General features: G+C 29.1%; 1 protein-coding gene across 4 annotated transcripts in view; it reads right to left on the reverse strand.

Moving 5' to 3' along the window:
* Positions 1–986: 986 nt before the first annotated feature.
* Positions 987–26,732, reverse strand: part of LOC123290733 (alpha-tocopherol transfer protein-like) — a 99,446-nt gene continuing 73,700 nt past the window's right edge. For all 4 annotated transcript variants that reach the window (XM_044871023.1, XM_044871024.1, XM_044871025.1 and 1 more), the window contains 6 exons: positions 12,881–13,060; positions 8,570–8,664; positions 7,267–7,420; positions 6,462–6,655; positions 5,427–5,688; positions 987–3,783 (listed from right to left, as the gene is read on the reverse strand). In XM_044871023.1, coding sequence (XP_044726958.1) covers positions 3,743–3,783; positions 5,427–5,688; positions 6,462–6,655; positions 7,267–7,420; positions 8,570–8,664; positions 12,881–13,060 — 926 coding nt within the window. In that variant the 3' untranslated portion in view covers positions 987–3,742. The remainder of the gene's footprint in view (positions 3,784–5,426; positions 5,689–6,461; positions 6,656–7,266; positions 7,421–8,569; positions 8,665–12,880; positions 13,061–26,732) is intronic.

The raw sequence follows: 26,732 nt of genomic DNA on the forward strand, positions 1-26,732 counted from the left end.
GCCTTCATAGATTATTCTTCGAACATGTACTGCAGCTTATGCTGAAACGATTATTATCTCCATGGATAAATGATGTGCCAACTCTAATCCAGAACAATGAATAGTGCCGCATACGCCGATCCTGAATACAGTAATTAGAACAGATAAAATTATTGAAAGATAGGAAAGATCTTGTATTCATTACCACCGATCTTATTTCATGTCAAAAGTAAGTACAGGATGAAACTGTTCAGACGGAGTTATTATCGTTTAAAATTTTTAATTCTTTAGTCATAATTTTGTGACAACCTTATACGTAATTCAATTGTTCACAGTTGCGACAAGAAACTTAATCGATTAATAGGTTCAAAGTTTTTGGTTTCTAAAACTGATATAAGTAAGCTTTGAGAAACTATATGTTAAAATTGCTACTATAATTTCAGAAAAAACAGAATATTCCAAAAAACGTGAAGTTTAAGTAAGGTAAACCTTCATGAAAAACACATTTATTTCGATCGTAAAATCTGAAAATGAAATAAAAAACAGGGTATTCTATTTTAAAAAAATACAACTTTGATACATTCCGCTTTTCCAACACCCTGTATTTTACGAAAATAATTTTAAATGTACAGTTAATAACCCTCCATCTAGCCTTGAAAGAAAATTTTGTTAAAATCAAGCCGTTTAGCCATAATCTTCCGTGTCATATAGCATGATAAACCCTGCATAACTAGATGGGTCAAATCCGTGCTCTAAATGAGTCACCAGCTCTTGGACTAATAAGGCAATTACAACAATTAACTTTAAATATTAAATTAACTTTAAACATATTTAGCTCTTTAAGCTTTTTATTTTTTACAATGGGTACTTCTGGCATACTCAATTTTCACTTGAATTTTCCAGTAACTCAAAATTCCCTGACATTTCCAGGTTTTCTAGTCAACTAGTAGACACCCTGTATTACGTATAACCATTATTCATTGGATTATGTATAAAATAAACAAATATTACTACTATTAAAACCTTTATTTTTAAAAATTTTTGTTTAACATCGGAATGTTTTGAGACAATAAAATTCACTATAAAAAGAATATAATACAAATAAATTCCAAACAAAAATACGTTACATAATAAATGACAATAAACAGAGTGCAATATCCCGTACAACGTTCCTTTTTTACTTTTGCTATCAAAAATAAATAAATAAAACCATTATTAATCGAAAATTGAAGATGTTTTCGATTATTTTCATTTTCAGTACAATCGAATATTTCAACTATGACATAAACGTTATATCACACAACAACAACAAAATTTATATATGAATGTGGTTAAATTTACTTAGTTAACCCCTCCAACCCTCATTAAGTACGCATATTATTAAAATCGTGAGTAAAAAATTCCACGCTGCGCCTGTTTTGTAAATTAAAGAGGTGTTATTTTAAAGAGAAACGTCCGCGGATTTGAAATGAAGAGGCCCGGGGTTAAATAAAATAACTTGTGATAATAATTTAGTATTTATAAATGGTAAGTAACCTGGTTGTCTAAATTGAAACTACTGAAAAAGCAAATATTTTGATTGGCCTTTAAAAATGGTAAGTACAAGTATTGTCATCTAGTAGTCTAAATTGGCGGGCCACTTGGCGGGTTGCAACTTCCGGTTATTAGGATACAAATTATAGAATTTTTCAATTTATATTCACATCTCATACCAACTTATATTAATAATAATTTGGCAATCTTTTACAAATGCGATTGCGATATTTTGTTACAAATTCAGGAACTTGTAACTGGAAAGTTCCTACGTTTGTGCGCGAATGGTACCTACCAGATCGGTAGTTTTTTTGAGTCTTTAGAAAATTTTTTAGATTAGATTTAGATAATTTCCTTATTTTAACTCTTGCCAGACTGCTCAGTTTGAGGAGTCCGGGGCATCAACAATTTGTGTTGCAGTTTCGGCCCTACTCTCATTTAAATTTCTTGTAATAGATCTAGGTATAAATTTCTGAAAAATATAATTGTATGATAGATTTAAATTCTCAGCCATCAAAACTGATCGGTTAGTGAGTAAATATGCAAAAAATTGGTATTGATGTAAAAAAGTGACTGTTGAGCATATGGACTAAAAACTTTCTCACAATTGAATAAAAAAGTTCGAGTATTTGGTAATATTTTACATCAATAAGACGCAGTTTTTGAATCCGGGGAAACATGAGCACACGAAAGAATATAAGGGAGAGAAAAAGCAGAAATATAATTGTGAGTGGCTTAAGCCTTCATTCAATTCGTAGATATATTGGTAAAGAATACAAATTAGAGCCACATATTATCGAAAATTTAATAGTTCCATCTGTACGCAATGGAGTTCAATTTGGAGTAATTAAAAATCACATAGGGCGATAACAACTAAGTGGTTTTATGAATAATATCGCCGATTTGACTTGTAAACGAAAACATAGACGTCAGAATTCTGAAGTCTGTGGCCTTCCTTCAATTCGTAGATATATTTGTAAATAATACAAATTATAGCCACATATTATCGAAAATTTAATAGTTCCATCTGTACGCTATGGAGTTCAATTTGGAGTAATTAAAAATCACATGGGGCGATAACAACTAAGTGGTTTTATGAATAATATCGTCGATTTGACTTGTAAACGAAAACATAGACGTCAAAATTCTGGAGTTTGTGGCAATCAATTATTAAGTTTGTTGGCCTTTGCAGAGGGGACTATTAACTATTATATTTGAAAGCCTTACTCGGTAAAGGCGCTGAAACTTGTATACTACGATTTACTCTATCCACTCTCTTTGGAGCACACCATTTTATATCTGAGATAAAGAAACAGCGAAACTAAAGATCGTCTCCAACAAAGATGACAACAGTTCCATTTTTCTGGTAATATTACTTATGACGTCAAATTTTGGAATACATGGGATAGTACTTATGGATTATCTTCATCAAGGAAACATTAGACAAATAAGTTTACAATTCTGAACTTATTGCAAAATTTTAGTGGCAATGGTCAAAATGAATAAGTTAAAATTTCTTTTTCTGGAACCATTTTCACCATATTATTCCCTAAATATTTATTTCTCTTACTTGAATAAGTATCTTGGTTGTAAAAGATATGAAGAGCTGAAGGCTGTGGTTATAATGGCTTTTTTCGAAACCTTTATGATAATCGTTGCAAACAGAATATCGAAATTATTGATTACCCTCTTATTATTTTTAAAAGAAATTGCAATCTTAACAGCACGTGAACATTGTGTGTCATCTTTCATTTGAAGCTTGTTGTGTAACGAAAACAAAAAAGGAGTTGCATATTATGTAACACATTTTTAAATAATGAAGTTTTGTACTTAAAAATTATTTAACAAATAATATATTTAATAATCTTCTACACAAATAAAAATAAAATTTCTTTTTAAAATTCATCATCCCTTAAAATAAAATCATTTGTATATAAAAAGAAACAATAAAAAATGTACAATCAAAAAAATAGTTCTATAAATGAATTAAGTAACAACATATAATATAGATTATGTATTATTATAATAAGTGTAAAAAGATTTGAGCGATTACTTCTTTTGTCTTTTCCAAATTGTTAACTACTAAAATTTGATATTTATATTTAAATTAAAAAAATATTTTATATCGATCGTTTACACAAAATGTCTTAAGGTCAATAAAAAATATACAATTTTTAAATAATGTTTGTTATTCATAGTAATATCGATGAATTTCATTTATACTTCTTGTTCAATCGGCAATTTTCTTCTTGTATCCATATTTATTAATGGCTGAAAACAAAAACAAAATCGTTAAAATTGTTCAATTAATCCAAAAATTGTAAGTCAATTATTATTCACATAATAGGGAAAGACCAGCCAAAATAAGAAGTCATTCCTGATCTTGAAAAACGAAGTTATTACCACAGTATTTATTTAAGCTTTATAAATAATCAATTGTACCCATTTACAAAAACATTTCTGTTTTTAGTTCTTGAGATAATTAACAATAATTATCACTAAATGTATGAAATTTAACATAATTATATTACCTACCCTAAGAGGTATAAGTGAGAAAACAAATACCTTAATGATCTTTCTGTCTGCAAGTTAACAAATTGCCCCCCTCTGAATCTACACTTGCACAAAAACGCAAAAGAATGTGATATAAATAATTTCATTATTCAATTAATTGGAAAAGTGTATAATTAAATTTATAATTTTTAATTAAAAAGTAGAAAAATGATAAATTTAAATAAATAATACCTTGACATTCTCTGTTTGGTATCAAAATTTAAGTAGGCAAGGTAAGTTGTAATACCCCGGATCCATTTTAATTTAAACCACTAATATCTCGGCAGTGCAAAAATCGGGTGATAAATACTCGAATATTATTGGTTTAAAAAGATCACGCTCATTGGCCAAACACTAATCAGCTGATCGAAGCTGATTGGTGGACGTCACAATTTGTTAGATACTTGGAAAAGTATAAATTGTGCGGACACCAAAACACCAGTGTGCAGACCGTTACACCATTAGCTACGAGTATCATATGCTATTTATGAGAGTAATTACGATTAGATAATTCATACTGATGATGACTACTTGGTGGTCGAAATACGTATTTATAATAAATTGATCTAGGAAATTGGTTGAAAATCAAAATTATTTCGAAATATCTTAGATTTTTCACTTATTATCTTTGATAATTATTAATAAGTTGATTATCCCTGGTACTGCACACTGCCCTATAATAGATAATCGTTATCTTGTAGTTTTAAAGTTGTTTTGTTTTTTATTATTAAAGTAAATATTTATTGATTCAACAGTAATTAATAAATCGATAAAAATTTGGTAAATAAACAAATTACACATTGAATTATCATATTTTAATAATTAATTGAATAGCTTTAACAAGAAGATAATGATTATTTTTATCAGTAGCCCGTAATGTTTAAAAAAAATATATAAAAATACATGGATCGCAAGCCACTACTGATAATGTAGGCGCTGAGTGGGTTCGTATGCATTTACAGATCCCACCGAACAAGGAGTGTATTTAGACGTATTTTGACCCGCTGAATACAAATTTTCGACTTGCTTATCGCTCGGAGTGGGGGGGGGATTGTTATAAACAAATTAATTGTTTATACGGTCATATCTCCTAAACTATTTACTTACGCGTTCGGTTGAAATAACTCAAGTTTTAATAGAGATATTTAAAAATGTGCACCTACACACCCAACATTTTTCGCTTGAAGCATTTTTATTGTTAAAAATTATTTTTCAAGTTTCAAGCATATATCAACTTATAAATAAGACACCCTTTGAATTATTCAATAATGTAAAATAATTTTCTTGAACTTATTCAAAAACTTCCCCCTATATTTTTGCCTAATGAGAGTTTTGAAAATGGCGTTAATAGTTTTGCTTACCTTCATATTCTTTATCACACATTAACAATAATTCATACCACTGACTACCATTGACACGAGGTATATCCAAATTTCCTCCATATACTTCTGGTAAACATTTTGGACTTAAATATTTGTGTAATGATTTACGATCGGTTCCATGGAATATAATACGACTCTTTAGTTTTTCACGTAAGAATGGTTTGAATAATTGGAATACCATGTTGAACACGTAAGGTTGATTTACAATATGAATATTTTTGATACGTAACGGTACACTATCCTAAAATATAAAAAAAAATTTATTTCAAAAGTTTTACTTTAAGATCAATTTTAAAATTATACGAATTTAGAAGGTATTTATAGACTAAAAGCCCAATCTAAAATTTTTCTGGAATGATCCACCAGGAATCTTGTTAAAAAGATACTACTATATGAAAAAGTAAGTTTAAGCACCATATCGTCAGTTTTGCGCAGTTCATGTGAGTACAGATGAGAATATGAATGTCACACGCTTTGGTGTATCATTCCTGCACTAGTAAATATGTACGGCGTTGCTGGATACTAACTCGGCATAAGTATTCGGTACCGAGGTTACCGGTTTAATTTCTGTACGGCATTTATATAATTCGCTTCAAATACTTACGCAGAGTTAGTATCCAGCAACGCCGTACATATTTGCTGGTGCAGGGGTAAGTCAACAATGGGTGGTTACATTCATATTCTCACTTGTACCGCGCAAAATTGACTCCATATGGTGTTTAAACTTACTTTTAAATATAGAAGTATCTTTTTCAACATGATGCCTGGTGAGTCATTACACCCGAAAAATTTTAGCATGGGCTTGTAATCTAGTACATTCTTGAGATTTGTTTATAGACAAATACAAAAAATTATGATAATATAAAAGTTTAAATTATTTTGAATGGCTGGCTAGGGAGGGTGAGATCTTATTTTAGCAATTGCTGTTTTTTGACGCCATTGAAGCCTCCTTATACTCAGCTTTGTGTGCTGTACTTTAAAAATGTCCTTTCGTTTAAAATAATTGATTATTACCTGTAACCAGTCAACAATTCTCTTAGCAAATGGTGGTGTAAATTGCCATGTTTGTTGAAGTGACAAACCATCCATATCGAATATAACTACAGCACCACAAATTTGTGATTCAGGTTCTAACATAGCGGCTTCCAAAAACAGTACACATCCTTTAAATACTTCATCTAGTGAACATTTATTATGTTTCCATTTCTCTGTTAAAATAAAATAAGGTGTTCAATATAATTATTTTATAAACTTTAATTCAGTATTAGAATACACCAAGATTTGCTTTAAATCGAAGTCCGAAAAAAGTTGCGAAAATTTTGTGAATAATGATTTTAGGATAAAAATTATTGAGAACAAATATTTCAAACTTTTTTTCGGTATTTTGACTGGTAAGAGATTAAAAACTGATAGTGAACCTCCGATTCCAAGGCTACAACCTTCTTCATCTTGTAAACATGAAAAAACTGGTATAGTTCAAAGGAAGGTGTAAGATCGACCTTCATCCATCTGATAACCAGATGAAACAAATTTTTTATGAAATTTTATTGATTGATAAGCACGCCTATGACAGCTTGTTTATCGAAAAATGTTCATGGCTATATATTTAATTAAAATAATTTGAATCACTTTTGACTCTTAGAGAATTAATAGTTGAAACAAATTTTTTAAACTCTCAGAATTAAAAAAATATCCAAAACAAAAGTTGTTATAAATATGTTCTTGGTTAGTGAGGACTTCGATTTAATGCAATCTTACTAAATTTTTCGTTCATATTTTAAATGAATTTGGTTATTTCATATTTGTATAAAATACTTACTTCCAAGTTCAATAACTAGAATACGACGTCCAAATTGATCACGTTGTGGCAACACCGTTAGTATATTATGTTCAAATATATTTTTTTCTTTGCTTGGCATTAAACCATCATAAACATTAGCATGTTTCACTTTGAATGAATAATATCGTTTAATCTGTAATTAATATAATAACGATTAATAATCATTTTAAATATGGAGCATCCAAAACTGTCGCATACGTCCGAAAGGAAAAGTTTAATAATTAAGACCTTTCTGGTTAATTGGTTCGTCGCATTCAAGTACTACAATGTAACTTTCTCCTTAGATTTTCATTCTCTATATCGATCTGTTCTTCCCATGCGGTAGTTTTGTGGACACAATGTATTAATATGCATAAATTGCAGGAGTACTGAGAGTGCATGGAAAGGGCATATTCTATATTATAATACAGTTAATAAGCCGGGATTTATTTGAAAAGTTAGCATGAAATGGGCAATTTGATCATTTTTCTGTATTATTATTAATAAAAGTAATTTCCTTCCAACGAAAAACAAAACAAGACCCACTTTCACAAGGTATTGAACCATAATCATTAGATTTCCGTAGTCACAACTGACTGATATGGATTCGAAAGAAACGTGTTTCCAGTACGACGATGGAATCTTTCACCGAGATCGTGATTGGAAACTAGGTTCGTGCAGTTTTTTTTAGTCTAAAGTCTATACTAGTTACCTTATAGGACCATTAGAAATTTAAAGAATGAGATTTAACGTGGTCATGTCATGTCGACATATTGTATACAAAATTTCATGATGTTATGTATACGTTGTTAGTGCAGTTTTTTCTTGAGTCTAAAGTTTTTAGTCACCTTATAGAATCATTCGAAGTCTAAATAATGCAAAATTTAATTTACCGTTGGCCGTAATCTATAAGCTCTTTTTACTCTAATATAAATTTTCGGATATTTTTATTTTAAAATAAAATCTTGAAATTCTTATAGGAAAATCTTTTAGAAAATAAAAATATCCAAGAAAATCAGACTATCGTCTTTATCAAATCTGTATTCATGCAAACTGCTTTAGGAATTTTAAAGTGGTTGAAGAAAAATAAACATGTTATTTTAAAATATATAAGTACGAGATTCCGTAAAGTAAAACTGCTACTTTGGTGAGATGATGATCGTTTTTGTTACATGAGTCGACATTACTTAATAATCGTCTAACTACTCGTTAAAGAATTCAATAATTTATATGGTCGATATAATTTTATATTTTACATGAAAATGTTTATATTGATTTATTTATACAGGTAAAAGATACTTACTAAATCACGAGCACTTTCAGGATAAAATTTGCAAGGACGTAAAAAGCGGATACACCAATAATCATTGTCTAGTGGAACGTATAAATCTTCTTCTTCTGTAAAGTAAGAAAAAAAAAATTAAAAATCATAAAGCATTTTAATTTAATCATCTGGGTTTTCATTTTACTTTTTGCAAACAAGGGAAACTTTTCTGCAAAATTTATTGTTAATTAGCATATAAATAAAAGATATTGTTAATTAGCATATAAAAAAAAGATATTGTTAATTAGCATATAAATATATGTATTTGGTGGTTCTTCCCGAGTTTCGGGAAAATGGCAGAAAATATCACAATTTTTAATTCTACATTTTTTTTTAGGAAAAACAATTTCCGATAATTTTTGTTTAAAACTTGTTTTCATAAAGTTGATGGTTTTCGAGAAATTGGCCAAAAATCGTTTTTATGTATATGTAGCGTTACTTATCGCATACACAGCACTTCTAAGACTGCGCTTTTGTAGGGTCTTAAACTAGATGACGAATCCTTCCTTTTTTTCCTTTGAATAAGTCTATGAAATGTTTGGTCAGTTATTTTGAGCGGCCTATAACTAAAATTGCAATGATTGTATAAATATTAGTTTTTTTTTTTTTACCCCAAATAATAATAAAAAAATATTATTTTATTTATTGCCCAAACTTAACAAATTTTGAACTAAATTATAGTCTTTAGAAAGCATTAAATTTTTTCTTGAATTTGGTTTATATTTCAATTCCGTATAGTTTTTCGTTTTCATGATATGAGCGTTTTTGTATGAAAGTTTTATAAGTTAACTATCTTAAACATACAGAAACATATATTGGCTTTTGATCATGTTTTTGATAAAACAAACAGATTATCAGTTTTCAAAAAAAAAAAAAAAATGTCTAAAATACTTTTCCAATTTCTGTGATGAATTTAAATTCTAGAAGTCGTGAAGTGAAAACTCTAGCTGCAACTCCCTCTCAATTCACTGACTATTTCATTAATACATGGAGAAGTAAATACTACGAAAAAAAATAACGTTTAAATTGTCTTTTTTACTATAAAATTAGATTCCCGCTTTAAATGAGGACATACTGTATATAGGAGTTTTATAGTAAACCATTCTGTACACAGTTAAAAATCATATTTTGAAACTCCTTATGATTATACATAGGCAACTTTACACACATTATTGTAGTTTATGAATATAACTGTTAATATAAGATGCAATATTCTACAACTTTCCTGATTGAGATTAGACATTAATTTCCTGATTTGTTAAATTTATTGAATTCATGTAAAAGTTTTAATTATTGTATTATTTATGATGACTGATTTTAAACATAAGTTGATAGTATTTTTAAAAACAATTTTCTAAACAATCTATGTCTAAACAATACATTTTAGCCAATATTTCCCAAAATATCGGACTAAGCAAAAGTTTTTTATACCATGTATGAAATATATCAAGGTATACTTAATTTAGTCCCAAGTTTGTAACGCTTAAGAATATTGATGCTAGCCCACAGCACCTTCTAATAGTTTTTATTAGCGCTGTAGAACTGCTTGTTTGGTATGTTATTTGGACCCCTTAGGGGAGTGAGAAACTATGTTTTGCAAGCAAGAAAAGCTTGCAAAACATAGTTTCTCACTCCCCTAAGGGGTCCAAATAACGTACCATAAAAGTAGCTTTTCATCGCTTTTCGATTTTAATATAGAATTCGACTGGCGTATAAATTTTCCATGACATGAGGTATGTTTTAAATTTCTCAAGTTGTCAATTGTGATGTGTGACTTTCGAAAATTTGAAATGAGTAAGAAAATTCAACAATTCTAAAATTTATTGGACCGTTGCTTATATTCTCAATTCTTTGGCATTAAATTCAGAACCTTTCCGATATTTCATTCCAAAAAAGTTTTTTTGGTTTAATTTTGTTTGATATGGAAGCAAATAGCATTAATAATCACGGCTAGTTTTTCATATAAGCAAAGCATAAAATTACTACATAGGTGGTAAATACATAAAACTTTATTTGAATCATTATACAGACATCGAAAAATCAAAGCAAACAGCTGAAAAAAGAATGTCTTGTTTCAAAAAAAAAAAGTTAACAAATATGGTGGTAATTAAGTTTAAAATTGAAATGTATATGATGAAAAAAGGAATTATTGACGTCTTAAATACAAAAAAGATAACTAATAATTAGGTAATTAAGATGTAATTAGTTTCATATAACACGTGTTTTGATATCTATAAATAAACTATTCCATTATAGAACCATGTATGAATTACAATTTAATATATTTTTTATTCTTTTTAATTGCAAATTATTTTGTTTACCAATTCTAATTTATTCTAGAGAGTCATTACGTTTACATTTCGCAGGAAACATTAAAATAATATGAATGAAATTAAAATCATTTTATAGTTTTATAATTGAATATTGAATTATAACGTCATATAATATATTAATTAAATAAATTATAGTTTAAAAAAAACTAAGAAAATTCAACAAGTATAATATTCACACCAAAAAATTTGCTAAAATTAAAATTTAAAAGAAAACACATGAAAATAAACAATTGACTGGGTTAATTTCTTGCATTATCTTTATAAAATTAGAGAGGTTTAACAAACAAATTTATGGCGTCCTGTGTTTTCATTTGTTCTAGTTTTGAATGCCTACAAATTTTCAACTCTCTATCTTTTATAGTTTTGGAGAAAATGGATACCAAATTTGTGTCCAAACATGCTCCCTCACAGGAAAACAATGACATTTACAAAGAAATATAAGGAACATTTCTTACATTTAACATTTTGTTCTATCTCTAACGGTTCACAAGATGGGTCCTACGACCTTGACCTAAGTTGCTCATTTACAAGCTTAGTCTCACTTTTTAAATCCTTAAAACGCTATACAAAATTCAGTTTGATATCAAACTGAAAATCTTTTCGTTTTTGAGTTATCGTGTTGACAGACAGACAGACGAAAATAGAAACGGAAATGTACTATGTGAACAACTATACCAAAATTTTGTTAGTAGTATCAATATTTTTAAGCGTTACAAACTTGGGACTAAACTTAAAATACCTTAATATATTTCATATACATAATATAAAATTATAAATTGGATATTTTGGTATTAAAAATCTAATGCTGCGATCTCTCCAATGAGTTGGAATTTTTGTTCTGCCTTTTGTATTTATTTTGTAAATTGGGTCAGTTTAGCGAATATCATAAACAAAATTACATTTCCAAGTACATTTTTTTTTCAGAACAACATTACACCTCAAATTTTTGTTGATAAACTTGATTGCAGTCTCAAAATGCATGTTTGAAAGTGAAATATGCATACATTAAACAAAAAAATTTACAAAATTTTAAAAAATCACGAAAAACTTTTCGAGTGCGGAACCTTAGTACTTAAAACACATCTAAGAATATACTCCATTAAATTACCTTTTTCCGTAAAGCTTTTTCCAAATTGACTTGATTTTAAAGATCATCGTCAATTTTTTAGTTTTTTCGGGTACGAAACTCTAAAATCGCACTTGGCGACGTAGCTAAGAACATTTTTTATTAAATTACCTTTCCAACAAACCAAAAAAATCAAAATCGGTTTATCCGTTTAGGCGCTACGATGCCACAGACAGACACACACACACGCAGATACAAACACATGGCGGTCAAACTTTTAACACCCCTTTTTTAGTTCGGGAGTTAAAAAATGTAGATGATCCTTATAGTTAGGTATCCCTAGGGAAGAGGGTTCGATTCCCGCCGTCACAACAAAAATTCAATTTAATTAATAGTTGTGATGTGCTGGTGGAAAAGGTGGTAAACCACATATATGGTATCACAACGGGCTCTATAGCCTAACCTAACCTATAGCCTGGGAGGTAGCGTTGCAATTTAGGTGGTGATTTTACGCCGATCGATTGTCATCTTTTTCGATCGATTGCCATATTATTACTTTATTTTTTATTACTTTCGCAATTTTTTCTTTACCACACACACATCCACCGCTACTTAAGCAGTTGAAGGTCAATTCACTTATTAGGCATATAAGATCAACTATTGGTGTCAACATCAGCCGGCATTCTATGACTTTTGTATTTTCAACGCTACTTCCCGAACTACTAGGATACTACAATTCATATTTGAAAAAAAAAGATACATTAAAAAAATGTTCGACGTAATTTGCTCAATTTTTAGATTTTGGATTTTGCAGGGTTGGTTACGAACAGCTTTCCTACTAATAAATTAATTAAATAATTTATAATAATTAAAAAAAAAAAATTCACAAACCTTTTAATAATTCTCGTAGTTCTTTCACAGCCTTTTCAGATACTTCTGGTGTTTCGCGTAATTCTTTTCGTGCTACTTCTAACATTTCTGATGTTGGAGGGTCAATTTCGAATCTTAATATAAAATCCCCCAATTTAATCGAGGGCAACGTATCCATATCGGACAGCATTGTATTTGAAACTGTAAAATAAAAATAAGAATAAATTTAGTAACAAAGTATAACCAATTATGCTTGTTATTTTTGATTTAGTGTATACACTTTTGTACAAAAAGAACATAAGTTATGTTATCATGAATTAATTCCATGTAAACAAAAAAATTATTACTTGCAAATTTATTTAAATTTTTGTTATTATAATAAAAGACCTTTGATAATTGAATTTAAAAAAAATATAATTATATGAATAAAGTCTTTTTACGATCATTTCTAATTTTTTTCCGCATCGGATAAGAGCATTGTTGATCTCTAGGCTTAAAACATAGGATATCATTTGTGTTATATAAGCTTTTCAAGTATGTTGACAGATTTTTTATGAGGCTTTCTCGATATAACCAAAATGCTGCATGAATACATCTTCTACACTTTATCACATCTGTAAATAAATGGGAAAATAAATAAATAGGAAATGATTATTGGGAAAAGGTGAAATTTATCTGTATGATTACAGGTCATTTGTTTGACAGGTTAGGTCCTTCGTCAATGTAAATTTGTGATCCAAGTGCAGTAGGAGAAAATACTCAAAAAGTTTGGGTAAAGATTGGCAAATGGTTTGTTTCATTTTTAAAAAAATAGCGTTTTATCCGTGTTTTCAGGAAAAACTAAAATATAGACGGCAAAATGTGACTTTTACTGCCATCTATTGGCGATTTTTTTTAAATTGGAAGCAATTAACTGCTTTACCGACACTGAAACATTAAAGATAGGTTTCAGTAGATGACGATGTTACACGATTAGTATGCAGGGGCTTTTAGGTCGAAAAATCGATCTAGCTAGGTTTCATTTTAAGAAAACGTCGTTGTTTTTTGGAAACTTTAATCTCGGAAACGGCTCCAACGATTTTCATGACATTTATTATGCAGGGGATTTCGGGGGTGAATGTAGCTAGGTTTCAATTAAAAAATAAATAACGAGTAAAGCTTGGTCATCCAGTTACTAAAAGCTAATGAACCAAGTTTTTGGGTAATTCGTATCTGTTTTTAGATGTTAAGATAAAGAGAGAATGGCCGTGTCAGCAAAGGCGTTTAGCACAGTAAGAACATACATTGGTTCAAATTCTGGTTGTAGCGAACTCAGGATAACACATCTTATGTCGTTCATGTAATAATTAGCTATAGCATTAGTTGCTAAGCCATCAAGTTCAAATTGGTTAAATAAAGAAATGCTGGTCGTAAAAATACGTGCGATAGCTCTTTGGATTCGGAATAATGCCTAGAAAAATGTGCGGGAAATGTTTTTCAGTACATAGAAAATTGCAAAAGTTATAAACAATTAAAAATGAGAAGAAATTTATTTCATTTTTTGCCAATATTTTCTAAAGTATTAATATTTAAAATTAAAAAAAAAAATGATTCGTAAAGAAAAGGAAATTTCCAATAAAAAAATCCCACTCCAAAAATAACACAGGTTTTAATTTAACACAGGAGTAATATGTTTTAATTTAACACAGGAAAATATTTTTAGATTATTGTAATACCGTGAAAAACGAGTATTACAATATTAGACAATTGCTTATTCAGAAAATTTTCTGAAATTTTCGTTTTCATTGTAAAGAAAAAAAAAAGTTTAAATAATTAACGTAAAATTTGTTGGCTTCGTGGAGCCAACTATATATATGCTAAACTCACTCTTAGTTAAAGAGATCACGTCAAAAGTTTAAAAAATTTTAATACGTTGTATTTTATATATCTTTTTTGTTAACTTAAAATTATTATAAACAAAGTATTAAAATTCTTTTAACTCTTTTGACGTGATATTGTTAAGTATACATATACAAATATAAGAATGGTTCCACGAATCAAAAAAAATTTTACGTCAATTATCAAACATTTTTTTTAGTTCACAATAAAAATAAAATTCCAAAAAATTTTCTGAATAAACAATTGTCTAACTTGTTGAAAAATTAACTTTACGATAAATTTTCAATGATAATAAATTCTTTAGATTGTTCAGAATACACAGTAATTTTTTTAAATTTTTAAATTAATATTGAATACCTTAACAAAATTATTTAGTGTGAGACACTTATTTTTGAGGATAGAACAATCTAAAAATGACTAAAAAAGACGTAGATATTTATAAAAAATGTAGACTTCCGGGGGTGGGAGTTTTTCATTGGAAATTTCCTTTTCTTTAAGAATCTTTCTTAAATATTTTATGAAATATTGACGAAAAACGAAATACCTCCTTTTGTCATTTTTAATTGATTATAATTTGCAATTTTTTATGTACTCGGGCACATTTTTCTAGACATCATTTTACGTTCAGTAGGTATTTTTATATTTCACCAATTTGAACTTGTCGACTAGACTATATTCAGTATTGCTATAATTGTTGAGAAATATTTATTAACAAACTAAATTATTGTCAAGATAATGTATTTTAAATTCCATATAAAACATTATTTATTTTATTTCCGCAAAATATGAAGTAATTGAGATTAAAATATTTCCTCGCTATATAGGGACGATAGAAAAGTAAGTGCAACCTCTATATATAACAAAGCTGAAGGAATGAGAAAATATTTGTTATACCAAGCAATTTGTTACAATGAGGTTTTTTATAAATTAATACCAGCTTGATACCCGCCCGTTTCACTGGACTTAAAAGTAAAAAACACCGCTTTATAGCCTCCACCTCTCTTGATGTTCACAGTTTTCAATTTTGTTAAATGTAAAATAGTCCTAATTCATTAAGTATATCAGAAAAGTTGGCCATGATTTGTTTGACATTTACTATTTAAAATTTTTACAGAATTATTTAATTTATGGTTCAAAATGATGAGCATAAATCTGCTCCATCAATAATCATGATTTTGACCATAAATTAAAGATTTCTGTAAAAATTTTAAAAATGATAAATGTCAAATTAAATTAAATTAATTAATTTTTTTAAATAATATCTTTATAAATTATAGTTCATGTGTTATTCTGATATATCAGCTATATTGCTGTGCAGTTTCATTAAAAACCATTTGCTAGTTTTAGCGTGAAAGCGTAACAAACAAACAAACAAACATCCTTACTTTCGCATTTATAATATATAAAGATTTTTTGTATACACTTTTTGAGGAATAGAAACCTTAAAAATTTATTTTTTTCATATTTTTTATATTTTTGATTCGAAAACTGGAAAGTTTAGAGAAAAATGAAGAACATTCTTTTTAAATTTTCACCCCAATTATATGATCATATTTTTTCTTAAACGATTCGGTCAATATTATTTATTTGTTGAAAAAAAAAATTAGTTTTAACATTGTCCTACCGAGTAACCCACGGGCAATCTGCACTTTTACATTCAGGAGCATTTTTTAAACGAGATCCTGCAAGAACTTTTCATTTGTAAATTATTTATGCAGAATGACGGATTTTGCCGGATCTATCATCCTAGACTATTGTTTCCACACAAATGATAAATAAACTCCTGATAAAGAGAAAATACCAATCAATTATTCCATTACAATGGCAATGTAATTAACCAGCGGCGAATGAATAAAAATGCATACAAAAATATTGTTATTTAAATATAAATAAGTATTATCAAGGAGTATAAACACAATGTTATTTTTAAATCAACACACGCGTATGAAATATAGTAGCTCTAAGGTATTAGACATGTACTGAATACTCCATTGGTTTTAGGTGTAAAAAAGCAATGTTATTTACGAACAAATAAAATTCGACTGCGTAAAAAAAATTCCATGACTTTAACAGTCAGGATCACTTTTTTTTATTATTGGAAAGATAAGAGCTCTTTCGAATTTTAATGTCTCCCGATTCTTAAAGCCGCTATCGACTTGTTTTTTTTTCAGTTTTTATTTAAAGTTTACGCTGTTACACTGTTTACGCTCAGGTCAGGTTTTTTGGATTTTTTAAATTTACTTTTTTGAGCTTTGAGAAGAAATTTTTTTTTGGAGATATATAATTTGGCGTCAAAAAGTGTCACTCTCACAATAGTGACACTTTCGTTAGTGAAAATAACTTGTAAATATGTACTTTCATGTTAAATGATTTAGAATCATAAAAGCACATTTTTATTTTATTATATTAAAATTACAAGTCGTAATTTTTAATCTGTATATCACGTCACCTAAAACATGAGCCGCCTTGATGTGACATCATACAAGCAAAAATAATATGCATTGATTACTAATTTGTTGATGGCTTTCCAACCAAAATGACTGATACGTTTTTGACATAATAAAAACGGTTTAAATTTTAATTTATAAATCAACATTTTGAAATACTTTTTCAAACATTGTAGAAAACCCTATTAAGTCGAATTTAACGACACCTCTTAAGCTTAAGTCTTTCGTTTGTTACAGGTAGTCACATTTGTAAAACCCCGTTCCTGGCGTTACATATTTTTTAATATTATATTTAGAAATAATTAAATTAAAGCAGAAGGAAGTTTCAAATAATTTTTTCATTTAAAAGTTATTTGGCAAGTTTCAAGCATATGTTAACTCAAAAAATAAAGCACCCTTTGCATTTGCAACTTTGGCCAGAAATATTTTTACCCTAAAGTGTATAGTTTTTGAAATTAAACTTTTGTGTGCGTATATTCAAATTTTTGTTATACAACCTAAAAGCTACACCAATGTCACTCACGGGTTTGCTCTTTTATTTTTACTTCTGAAAATCAACAATGCTTTGTCTAAAACCAACGGAGTAATATTACATACAAGGCATATTACCTACTTTAATAATCACCATTCCATCATTCATTTATTTCAATGTCAAAGTACAAGGTTCCTTGCTACTTTAAGGTTCTGTTTTTTTTTTTTTTTTTTTTAATTTCTTTAAAATTCTTTTAAGATATCTAAGAAATGAGAAGTTTATTTTTTTAAATTTAAACTTTAGGGTTACGTACCAACGGGACCCTGTAGCTAAGACTCCGCTGTCCGCCTGTCTGCCTGTTAGCGGACTGTATTTCATCAACCGTTACAGTTAGACAATTGAAATTTTGAGTGTGTACGTGTATTGCTATTGCCGCTATAACAAAGAACCGAACAGGTACGAGTTAGGGTTCCGAACTAAGTTTTTCTTTTAGAAAAGTATTTAAGGTTTTTCTATCGAGATGCGTCTAGGAATGGATATTTAGCATATAAAGGATAGGAATTCATACCATTTCGAAGACATTTTCGAACATTTTTAGTTCGCATTTAAGATACACTCTTTTATTTGATATTTATAGGAATATCGACTTGAAATTTTAGTGTCAGAGATGGTTAGAGGTATTTAAAAAAAAAAACAAAAAACTATTCGAAAAAATAGCTTAGCTTATGTTTTTTTATACCCATATACCGATTTTCATGACAAAATTCGCATTTTTAATTTTTTCATATTGCAATAGTTAAAAACGTAACACAAATTATCAATTTGTCCAGTTTTTACAATCCATAGCACACTAGTTATAAAATTAAAAAATAAACTTTTATATAACTAGTGTGATATGAAATGTAAAAACTGGACAAATTGATAATTTAATAGTGTTATATATTCAAATATTTCAATAAACTTGTAATAATTATTAGAAGAAAAAAAATAAATAAATAAATAAAAATTGCGAATTTTGTCATGAAAATCGGTATCGGCAACTTTATTAAATAATTTTTTCGATATCTTTAAAAAATGTGACCCATCACCCTGTATCTATGAACTTTCGAATCGATATTCTTATAAATGACGAAAATATGAGGGTGTCTTCATCTTAAAAGCGACACACTTTATATGTAAATAAACAAATTAGGGATTTTTTGAGCCTTACTAGGATGTAATTGACCGTTTAGTTTTAGAAAAAGCAATAAAAAAAGATTAGTTTTTGACGAATATTTAGCCTAATCTTGAATCGAGTTGTATAAGCGACAACGATGTTGAATTTATTCTATATGCTGTGACTATGAAATATGCTGATACACAATATAGACAGATGGACAATATATGATGGTAATCGTATGATGTTGACAGATTTATTTAAGCAATACAATGCTATTTAAAGAACTTAAAAAACTTTTTTTGGTAAAAGCACTAACTTTGATAGGTAATTTCTCCTAAACCGTACAAAAAATCGATATGAATTTTTCACAAAAGACGCGTATAAAAGGATGATTAATTGCTAAATAACATTTTAAATTCTTTAGATCAATTTCAATTCTTTTTGGTATCGAAATACCTTTATAATGTTATATCTTGTACGATGCTACGGAACACTTCGTGTGCGAGTCCGACTCGAACTTTACCGTTTTTTTCCAATTTAAATAAATCTTGGTTATAATTGATAGTGGTAAACTGCAAGGTTAGCTGATACATGTTTTATATTAAAAACATTCATCTGATTTAATCAAGGGTGTCAACATTATGTATAAAAGTTATCAAGTGGGATTACTAGTTTCTGTATGATAGTCTACAAACAGTCTAGGTAAACTTAATGTCAGATTTGGGTATCAACATTGATGATTTTATGTAGGACTAGTAGATTCGGCAATGCTTGCTTTCTCGGCTAAGTTTGAACAAAAAGGATGTACTGTGTAGCAAAGTAAATTCATTTAGTGATCAGCACCAAGATCAAAATCTTACTAACTTAAGTTCATCAAAACGAAAAGCACTTTGGCCTCCATGATGGCTTTTAGTCCGTCAGCCCTCGCGTTATGAGCATTCACAGCTCCACGGTCTATTTGGTATATGTGGTTGAAACTGTTCCTATCTTGATTAAATTTTATTTATTTTCTAATTATGAATTTTTTAAGATTTTTTCAGATGAAGAATTCTTACTTCACGAATAGAAAAGTGAAGTTGGTTTTAAAAAATCTTAACTAGGATACACGATATGAACGTTTAAAACTATTAATTAAACAAAGAGGAATATACCCACTAGTGACGTCATACGTGGGCCATAGAGGTTACATATAAAACTTTGTTTTTTGTTAAAAGGAGATGGACACCTTTTGAATGCAATCTTTGATTACTTATAACTTCTTCATTTTTTAGTCTATTTAAATTTTGTCATAGTATCAAGTCTAGTTTTACAATTGATGGGTAATATGGCCAATTCGACATCAGGATTATTCCCTATTGTGAGAATTTCTCTTAACACGAGACTATAGATGTAAGCAAAAAAATAATATGTTCGGGAATTTGCGGGCCTGTTCGTGTACTTTTTTATGATTTATTTATATTATAATTATTATTGAAGCATTTTTAACCAACGAAAATTGAAAGTGAAATAAAAATTTTAGCTTGATAACGTTTTTCGTTTTTGAGTTATCGTGTTGACAGACGTATGAAGAGACGAACAGACAACAACCGGAAATTGAATCTTTAGGAGATTTTATGAACACCTTAAAACGGTTACAAATTTGGAATTAAACTTAGTAAACCTTGATATATTTCATATATACATGGTGTAAAAACTATATTTGTCGGTATGTTTTTTGTAATGCACACAAGCTTTGAAACTAATTTTGCCATATACATATTTTGATCGAAAGCCAAAGTCGAACCCAAGAGTCCGAAATTTTAGATTGCAAAAACGTAAAAGTAACAATTGATATGTTTTTAGCATCCAATTCTAAATGGGTGATAGTATGTTTGCATGTAACTCTCTAATATCATACCCATGCATAGGACATCATCAGTTATATACATTTATACTACCGATAACCATACTATACATATATGCTTAGAACAAGCAATAAGCTTGTTTTTTAGTTTTTTAAACTATATTCTTATTTCGATATCTCTAACCATCTCTGGCGCTAGGCAAAATTTTAAGAATTTGCCCTATTTGTCAATTTGTAGTAGGCTGAGTTTAAAGTTCAGGTTTCTGTTAAATCGATATTCCTATAAGCGACGAAAGTGTGAGGATGTCTTCATCTTAAATGCGACACACTGTATAAATAGTTTCAATAAAAAAAAACTTTTAACAAAAAGAAAACCGACTTCAAAATATAAATTTTTCCAAAACAAATTAATATGCACTAAAAAGTAAATAAATAACGATAATATAATGTAGTTAAAATTATTGTTATTTTTGGAGTCGGTGTCAGCCAAGCTAATGTAGAAAACTGTTCTGTCAGAGTTGTTTCCTTGGCTGACACCGACTCCAAAAATAACAATAATTTTAACTACATTATTTTCTCGTTATTTTTTTACTTTTTAGTGCATATTAATTTGTTTTGGAAAAATTTATATTTTGAAGTCGGTTTTCTTTTTGTTAAAAGTTTTTTTTTTTATTTTGTGATTTTTAGTGAATCTAAAATACACTAATTTGTCACTTAAAAAGAATTATCGAAATCGGTTGGCGTGATATTGAGTTATTCGCCCTCTTGTCGTGCAAACTTAATGCAAGTTTAAGACTTTTATGGTTTTCTCATGGATGCCGTTGTCAGAACTTTACCAAAATGGGACCACACGGGAAGCACCAGCTTTCAAATAGATAAAGAATCATCAATATCGGTTCACCCAGTCAAAGGTTCTGAGGCAACAAACATAAAAAAAAATACACACGAATTGATAACGTCCTCCGTTTTTGTTTGAAGTCGGTTAAAAATCAACTTTACTTTTAGTCACCTGAAGTGATAAACAAAAATTTTGTCAACATATCTATTATCGTACATTATTTCTGTCTGCGTAATAATTACCTAGAATGATTATAAATATGAAAAATAATGATGACGTAGTAAATTAATAAATTATTAAAAAAGGAAATTATTATTGACGGAAAGTTTTGAATATTTTTGTATAAAATTTGACCTGTATCATTCATACATATTATTAAAAAAAACAAACATAAAATTGATTATCTGATCTCATACTAAATTTCCATTTTACCTTCAAAATGGAGGCCAATGAACTTCATAGGTAGGTCGAGGTATATGCATTCATAAAAATGAACATTATACAGACGATACAATATAAAACACGCACTCTGTTCCAAATCTACAGTGTATACTTTTACCCTGTACATATGAAATATATATCAAGGTATACTAAGTTTAGTCCCAAGTTTGTAACGCTTAGAAATATTGATAATACGAAATGAATTTTGTTATAGGTGTTAATAAAATCGCCTAGTTAATGCATTTTCGTACGTCCGTCCGCGAACACGATAATTCAAAAACGAAAAAAGATATCAATCCGAAATTTTTATAGCGTGCTCAGGAAGTAAAAAGTTCGTGGAAGAGCAACATAGATCAATTGGATCTTGGGCACGTAGGAACCATCTTGTAATACGTTAGAGATAAAGCAAAAGTTTCTGTGTAAAAAATGTTCATTATAAAAAAATGAACAATTTTTGATTAAAAATTTTTTCGTAAACATCACTGTTTGCCGGCAACGGCGTAAATTAGGACAAAACTTTGGTGTCCATTTTCTCCAAAACTATAAAAGATATAGAGTTGAAAATTTTCAGTTAGCTTCAACTAGTGGTCTTGTGAAAGATTCTTGTTAAATGGAAAAAAAATTCTAGAAAATACTTTTCGAAATCCACAACAAATGGCATAATAATTGTAATGGTTTTTAAAAAAAATAATACAAACACTGATATTCAACACTTTCTATACAGGGTATTTTAACAATTAACTCAGTCAATTGTTTTTTTCACTTGTTTTATTATATATTTATTTCTAAAACAATGATATAAGCAAGAGAAAGTGTTTTGTAATCTTAAGTAAATTTTAAATTATGGCTTCAGAATTTTTGGACCGCTTTGTATTATTAACTTATAACAATATAATAATTTAACGGATGTAATTTTGTGGTTAAAAAAGTTTGGTTTTATGTTCAACATAAAATAAGATATCTAACTACTGACATTTTAAATTGCCTTAATTCGTTGCGTATCGAAATTTGAGTTTTCATGTTTCGACATCAATATTAGATACGAATAAAAACATTTGAATGGGGGCTTTTCTTCATACCTTATTCCTAGCATTGATATCAAAAATATGAAAAAATTTTCAGATATATTATTTACTAGAGTGATACCCACCCGCTTCGCTGGGTTTAAAAGTAAAGATTGATAAAGATTGTTCTCGCTTATCCCCTTTCTATAACACTCGAAATTATGGTAAGGATTGTTTTACACAGGTAAAATATATGTATGGTTTTCTATTTTTTTAAATGTATAATAGTCGTAATTATTCATTAAGTATATCAGAAAAGATGGCCGTGAAATATTTTATATTGACTATTTTTACAGAAATCTGTAATTTATGGTAATGTCAAATTAAATTAATAAAAATTTTTTTTTTTATTTATCTATCTTTATAATTTATAGCTCATGTGTTATTCTGATGTATAAGCTATATTGCTGTATAGTTTCGTTAAAAACCATTCGCTAGTTTTACCGTGAAAGCGTAACAAACAAACATGCTTACTTTCGCATTTATAATATATAGTAATAAAGATTGTCAAATTAAGTAAATGCTTTTTATTATTTGTGTTTGTGTACAAAATTTTTACATCCTATATAATAAACATCAGTCGTTTTCGATTATTAATAATATTTATATTATGATGCAAAATGCGTACACTACATACAGACAAATCATCAGTCATTTTGTTGAAAAATTAGCACGGTCACTTACAGCATTTATTTCCGAGTTGGTAAGACGCTTGGCATGAATCCAAAAGACCTGGGTTTGATTCCTGATATATTTGTATTTTTTTCAATTCTCTTGAATTAGGAAAATGGTATTCACCTCCACCAGCAAAAGCAAAACTTTGTAGGAATGAAAACTAACACTAAATAGATAGTAGTCTACAAACTGAAAAAAATTATTAAGAGTTTTCTTTTTAAATGGAATATTGTCTGTCTATAAACTATGCTAGGTCTGCATTTGAAGCTGGATCAGTATCTTGTGTAAACGGAAAGTAAATTTTGGTTACGTCTTGTACGCTCGAAGGGTAAGTGGAGATATATTTGATAGGATAGCATGTATTTTTACTAATAGTTGGTAGCCAATCTTCGATTTGTATTTTCAAGCACACTGCGAAGGAATACCGTGAGAAGTTGCCACATCGGAGAAAGCCAGCACATGGCCTAGACACCAGTTTTACCTATTTATTTGGAATAGGATTTAGTAATTCGAATTTGTTACATATTTCATACTAATACACATGTGATGTGGTAATTTCGCCTAGTTACTCACTTATCACAAATAGTTACTTACACCGGGTATACATGTTACGATATACCTGCGCAGTTTAACCTGCACATGTATACCGCTGAGGTATACAAAATAAAGTATACACTACACATTACACACGCTACGGTAAACCGGAAGATTTCTGCTCTGACGAGAAAAAAACGCCGCGATCTCTGCTCAGGCAGTTAGTCACAACTAACCTTCTACCTGTACAGGTTTGCCGGAAGAACTCACACATACGGACAGGTCTACTCGCCTGCGCAGGTAGTTATAATCGAATTTCAATTCTTCTCCGGTGGTCTGCATAGGTCACTTTGGCGGCACAGGTATGCCTGTAGTGGCTAGCACACTCTCCGGTACACCGTAACGTGTATGCCCGGCCTTAGTAAAGATCTCTACCAACTTGAAAAATTTTCATGGATACGTTTCGTTCGATGATTGACCAAGCTATTTGTCTCGCCACCAGTCACCTAGTTAGTCTCCCGCGGTGTGATAAGTTAGTAATTACCGACTTGTACTACTGAATGCTATTAAGATAAATGCCAAACTTTGGACTTAGGCATTTTAATAAATTTTTTGATGTGTCATTTTGACAATTAACAAATAATGTAAATAAGTCTCACTAAATTAACAAATTAGTGTCATTAAATGGGAATTAAATTAAAAAGAGAGTGGAAAATTTGAAAAGAGTTCAGGGATAACCTTGTTTTGGGTCTCAAGTCCACATGGTGTAAAGTTGATTGATGAAGTGAATAAATCAATTGCCAATGAATAGTCCTCAATAAGCCGTAGCTCTAAGAAATAAATTCTCTATTAATTAATGATCATAAATTATAATTATAAAAACATAGTAATTAACATGATAAAAACAGTAAAAATTGTAATTATGTATTCATTTTATACGCAAGACATTTTTATGGAAATATAAGTTTAATAGTAAACGAAGGTTTTTAGTTTTCCGCTTTTATAATTACAATATACAAGTTATTCGAAAAAAACCTTAAATTTCAATTATAATTTATCTTTTTTCACCAAGGTAATAAGTGCCAAGCTTAACGATAGAATCGAAGCACAGTGGAGTATTTATACCAAATTTTCGGAAAAAAGTCAGAAAATTCAACTCTTTTGTTTTGCATTGATACTTTTTTCTAGTAATTTGATGACCACTCCATCACAAACAGATCACTTGAGTTGACTTAAACTCGCCCCCGTCTGTTATGTATGCCGTAATCTATCTGCTCTTACGGATGCATGTTATTATTATTGTTGCTCTAGATTTACCGTGTCATTCAATTTACGTTTACTGTGTTTGTTAGTGCAAGTAAGGATTTTTTTTTTATCGAAGACGAAGATTTGTGCTATTTTATTAATATTTAATGTAAATGTTTTTATTAATATAATTAAATGTTTGTGATTCATATTTGCTGTTAAAAAATGTACCCCTTTTGTAGCCCTGGCAACTTGGTGGTCGAAATGCGTATTTATAAAATACAAAAAACATATCTAGGAAATTGGTTCAAAAATTTATTTTTATTTTTTGAAAAGTGCTAAGTATGCTCTTTCATTTGATACTTAACAGTCTTATATCAGTCAATTAAATGTGAAGTCACGTAGCTTATAACCAGCGGACGATCAAGGCATTTACATGTAGTAAATTTATCAAACTCAAAGCCTTTTGTTAAGGTGCCCCTTTTTGCCCGGTAAAATTTTTTGTAATAGGGAAAAGTTTAGGTATTCTATAACATGTTTATGAAAAAAAATCTTGGGCGAACTTGCGCCTTTTCTATACTAGACTAAAATAAGGATAGAGATTATGATCTAAGGAAGCAAGCCTTGGTTTTCCAGTTCTTGACCAAGGTAAATGAATCAAGTCTTGGTTTGTTAGCGTTTTGTCAATTATATTAAACCGACCATTAAACTACCAGTCTTGACTTACCAGCCTTTGCATAAGGTTGACAAAATAATTTTGAAATGGTGAAGGTACAAATCGAGGATTTAGTCAGATATGAAGGTTTTGATTCATTTAAGGATTTAACATGGAATGAACGGAGACTAGATACCCAGGGTTGGGTGCATTAATTTACCAGTAATCTTGGTTTACCAGACTTTGCACAAGCTTTGACTGAAATATAGGTTCGGTTAGGTTATATTGGCTGTTCACGAAGGACACACTTAGGTTATAGAGCCCATTGAGATATCATATATGTGTTTTACCATTTTTTCCGATGATAATTTCATTTATTACTCCTCAATTATTTTCAAAGACTGAGTAATAATAATAATAATAATAATAATAATAATAATACTGTATTTAAACCCATGGTTATTACAGGTGATTGGTACACAAAACAGAGAAAGAAGAGAGAAAAGAGCAATTAACAATAGTAATAATAATAATACTGATAAGAACAATAGTAATAATAATGATAATAACAATAACAATAGCAATAACAATAACAATAACAGATGTAAAAGAAAACAAGAAC

The sequence above is a fragment of the Chrysoperla carnea genome, chromosome 1 (genome assembly GCF_905475395.1).
Source record: "Chrysoperla carnea chromosome 1, inChrCarn1.1, whole genome shotgun sequence".
Classification (NCBI taxonomy): domain Eukaryota; kingdom Metazoa; phylum Arthropoda; class Insecta; order Neuroptera; family Chrysopidae; genus Chrysoperla; species Chrysoperla carnea.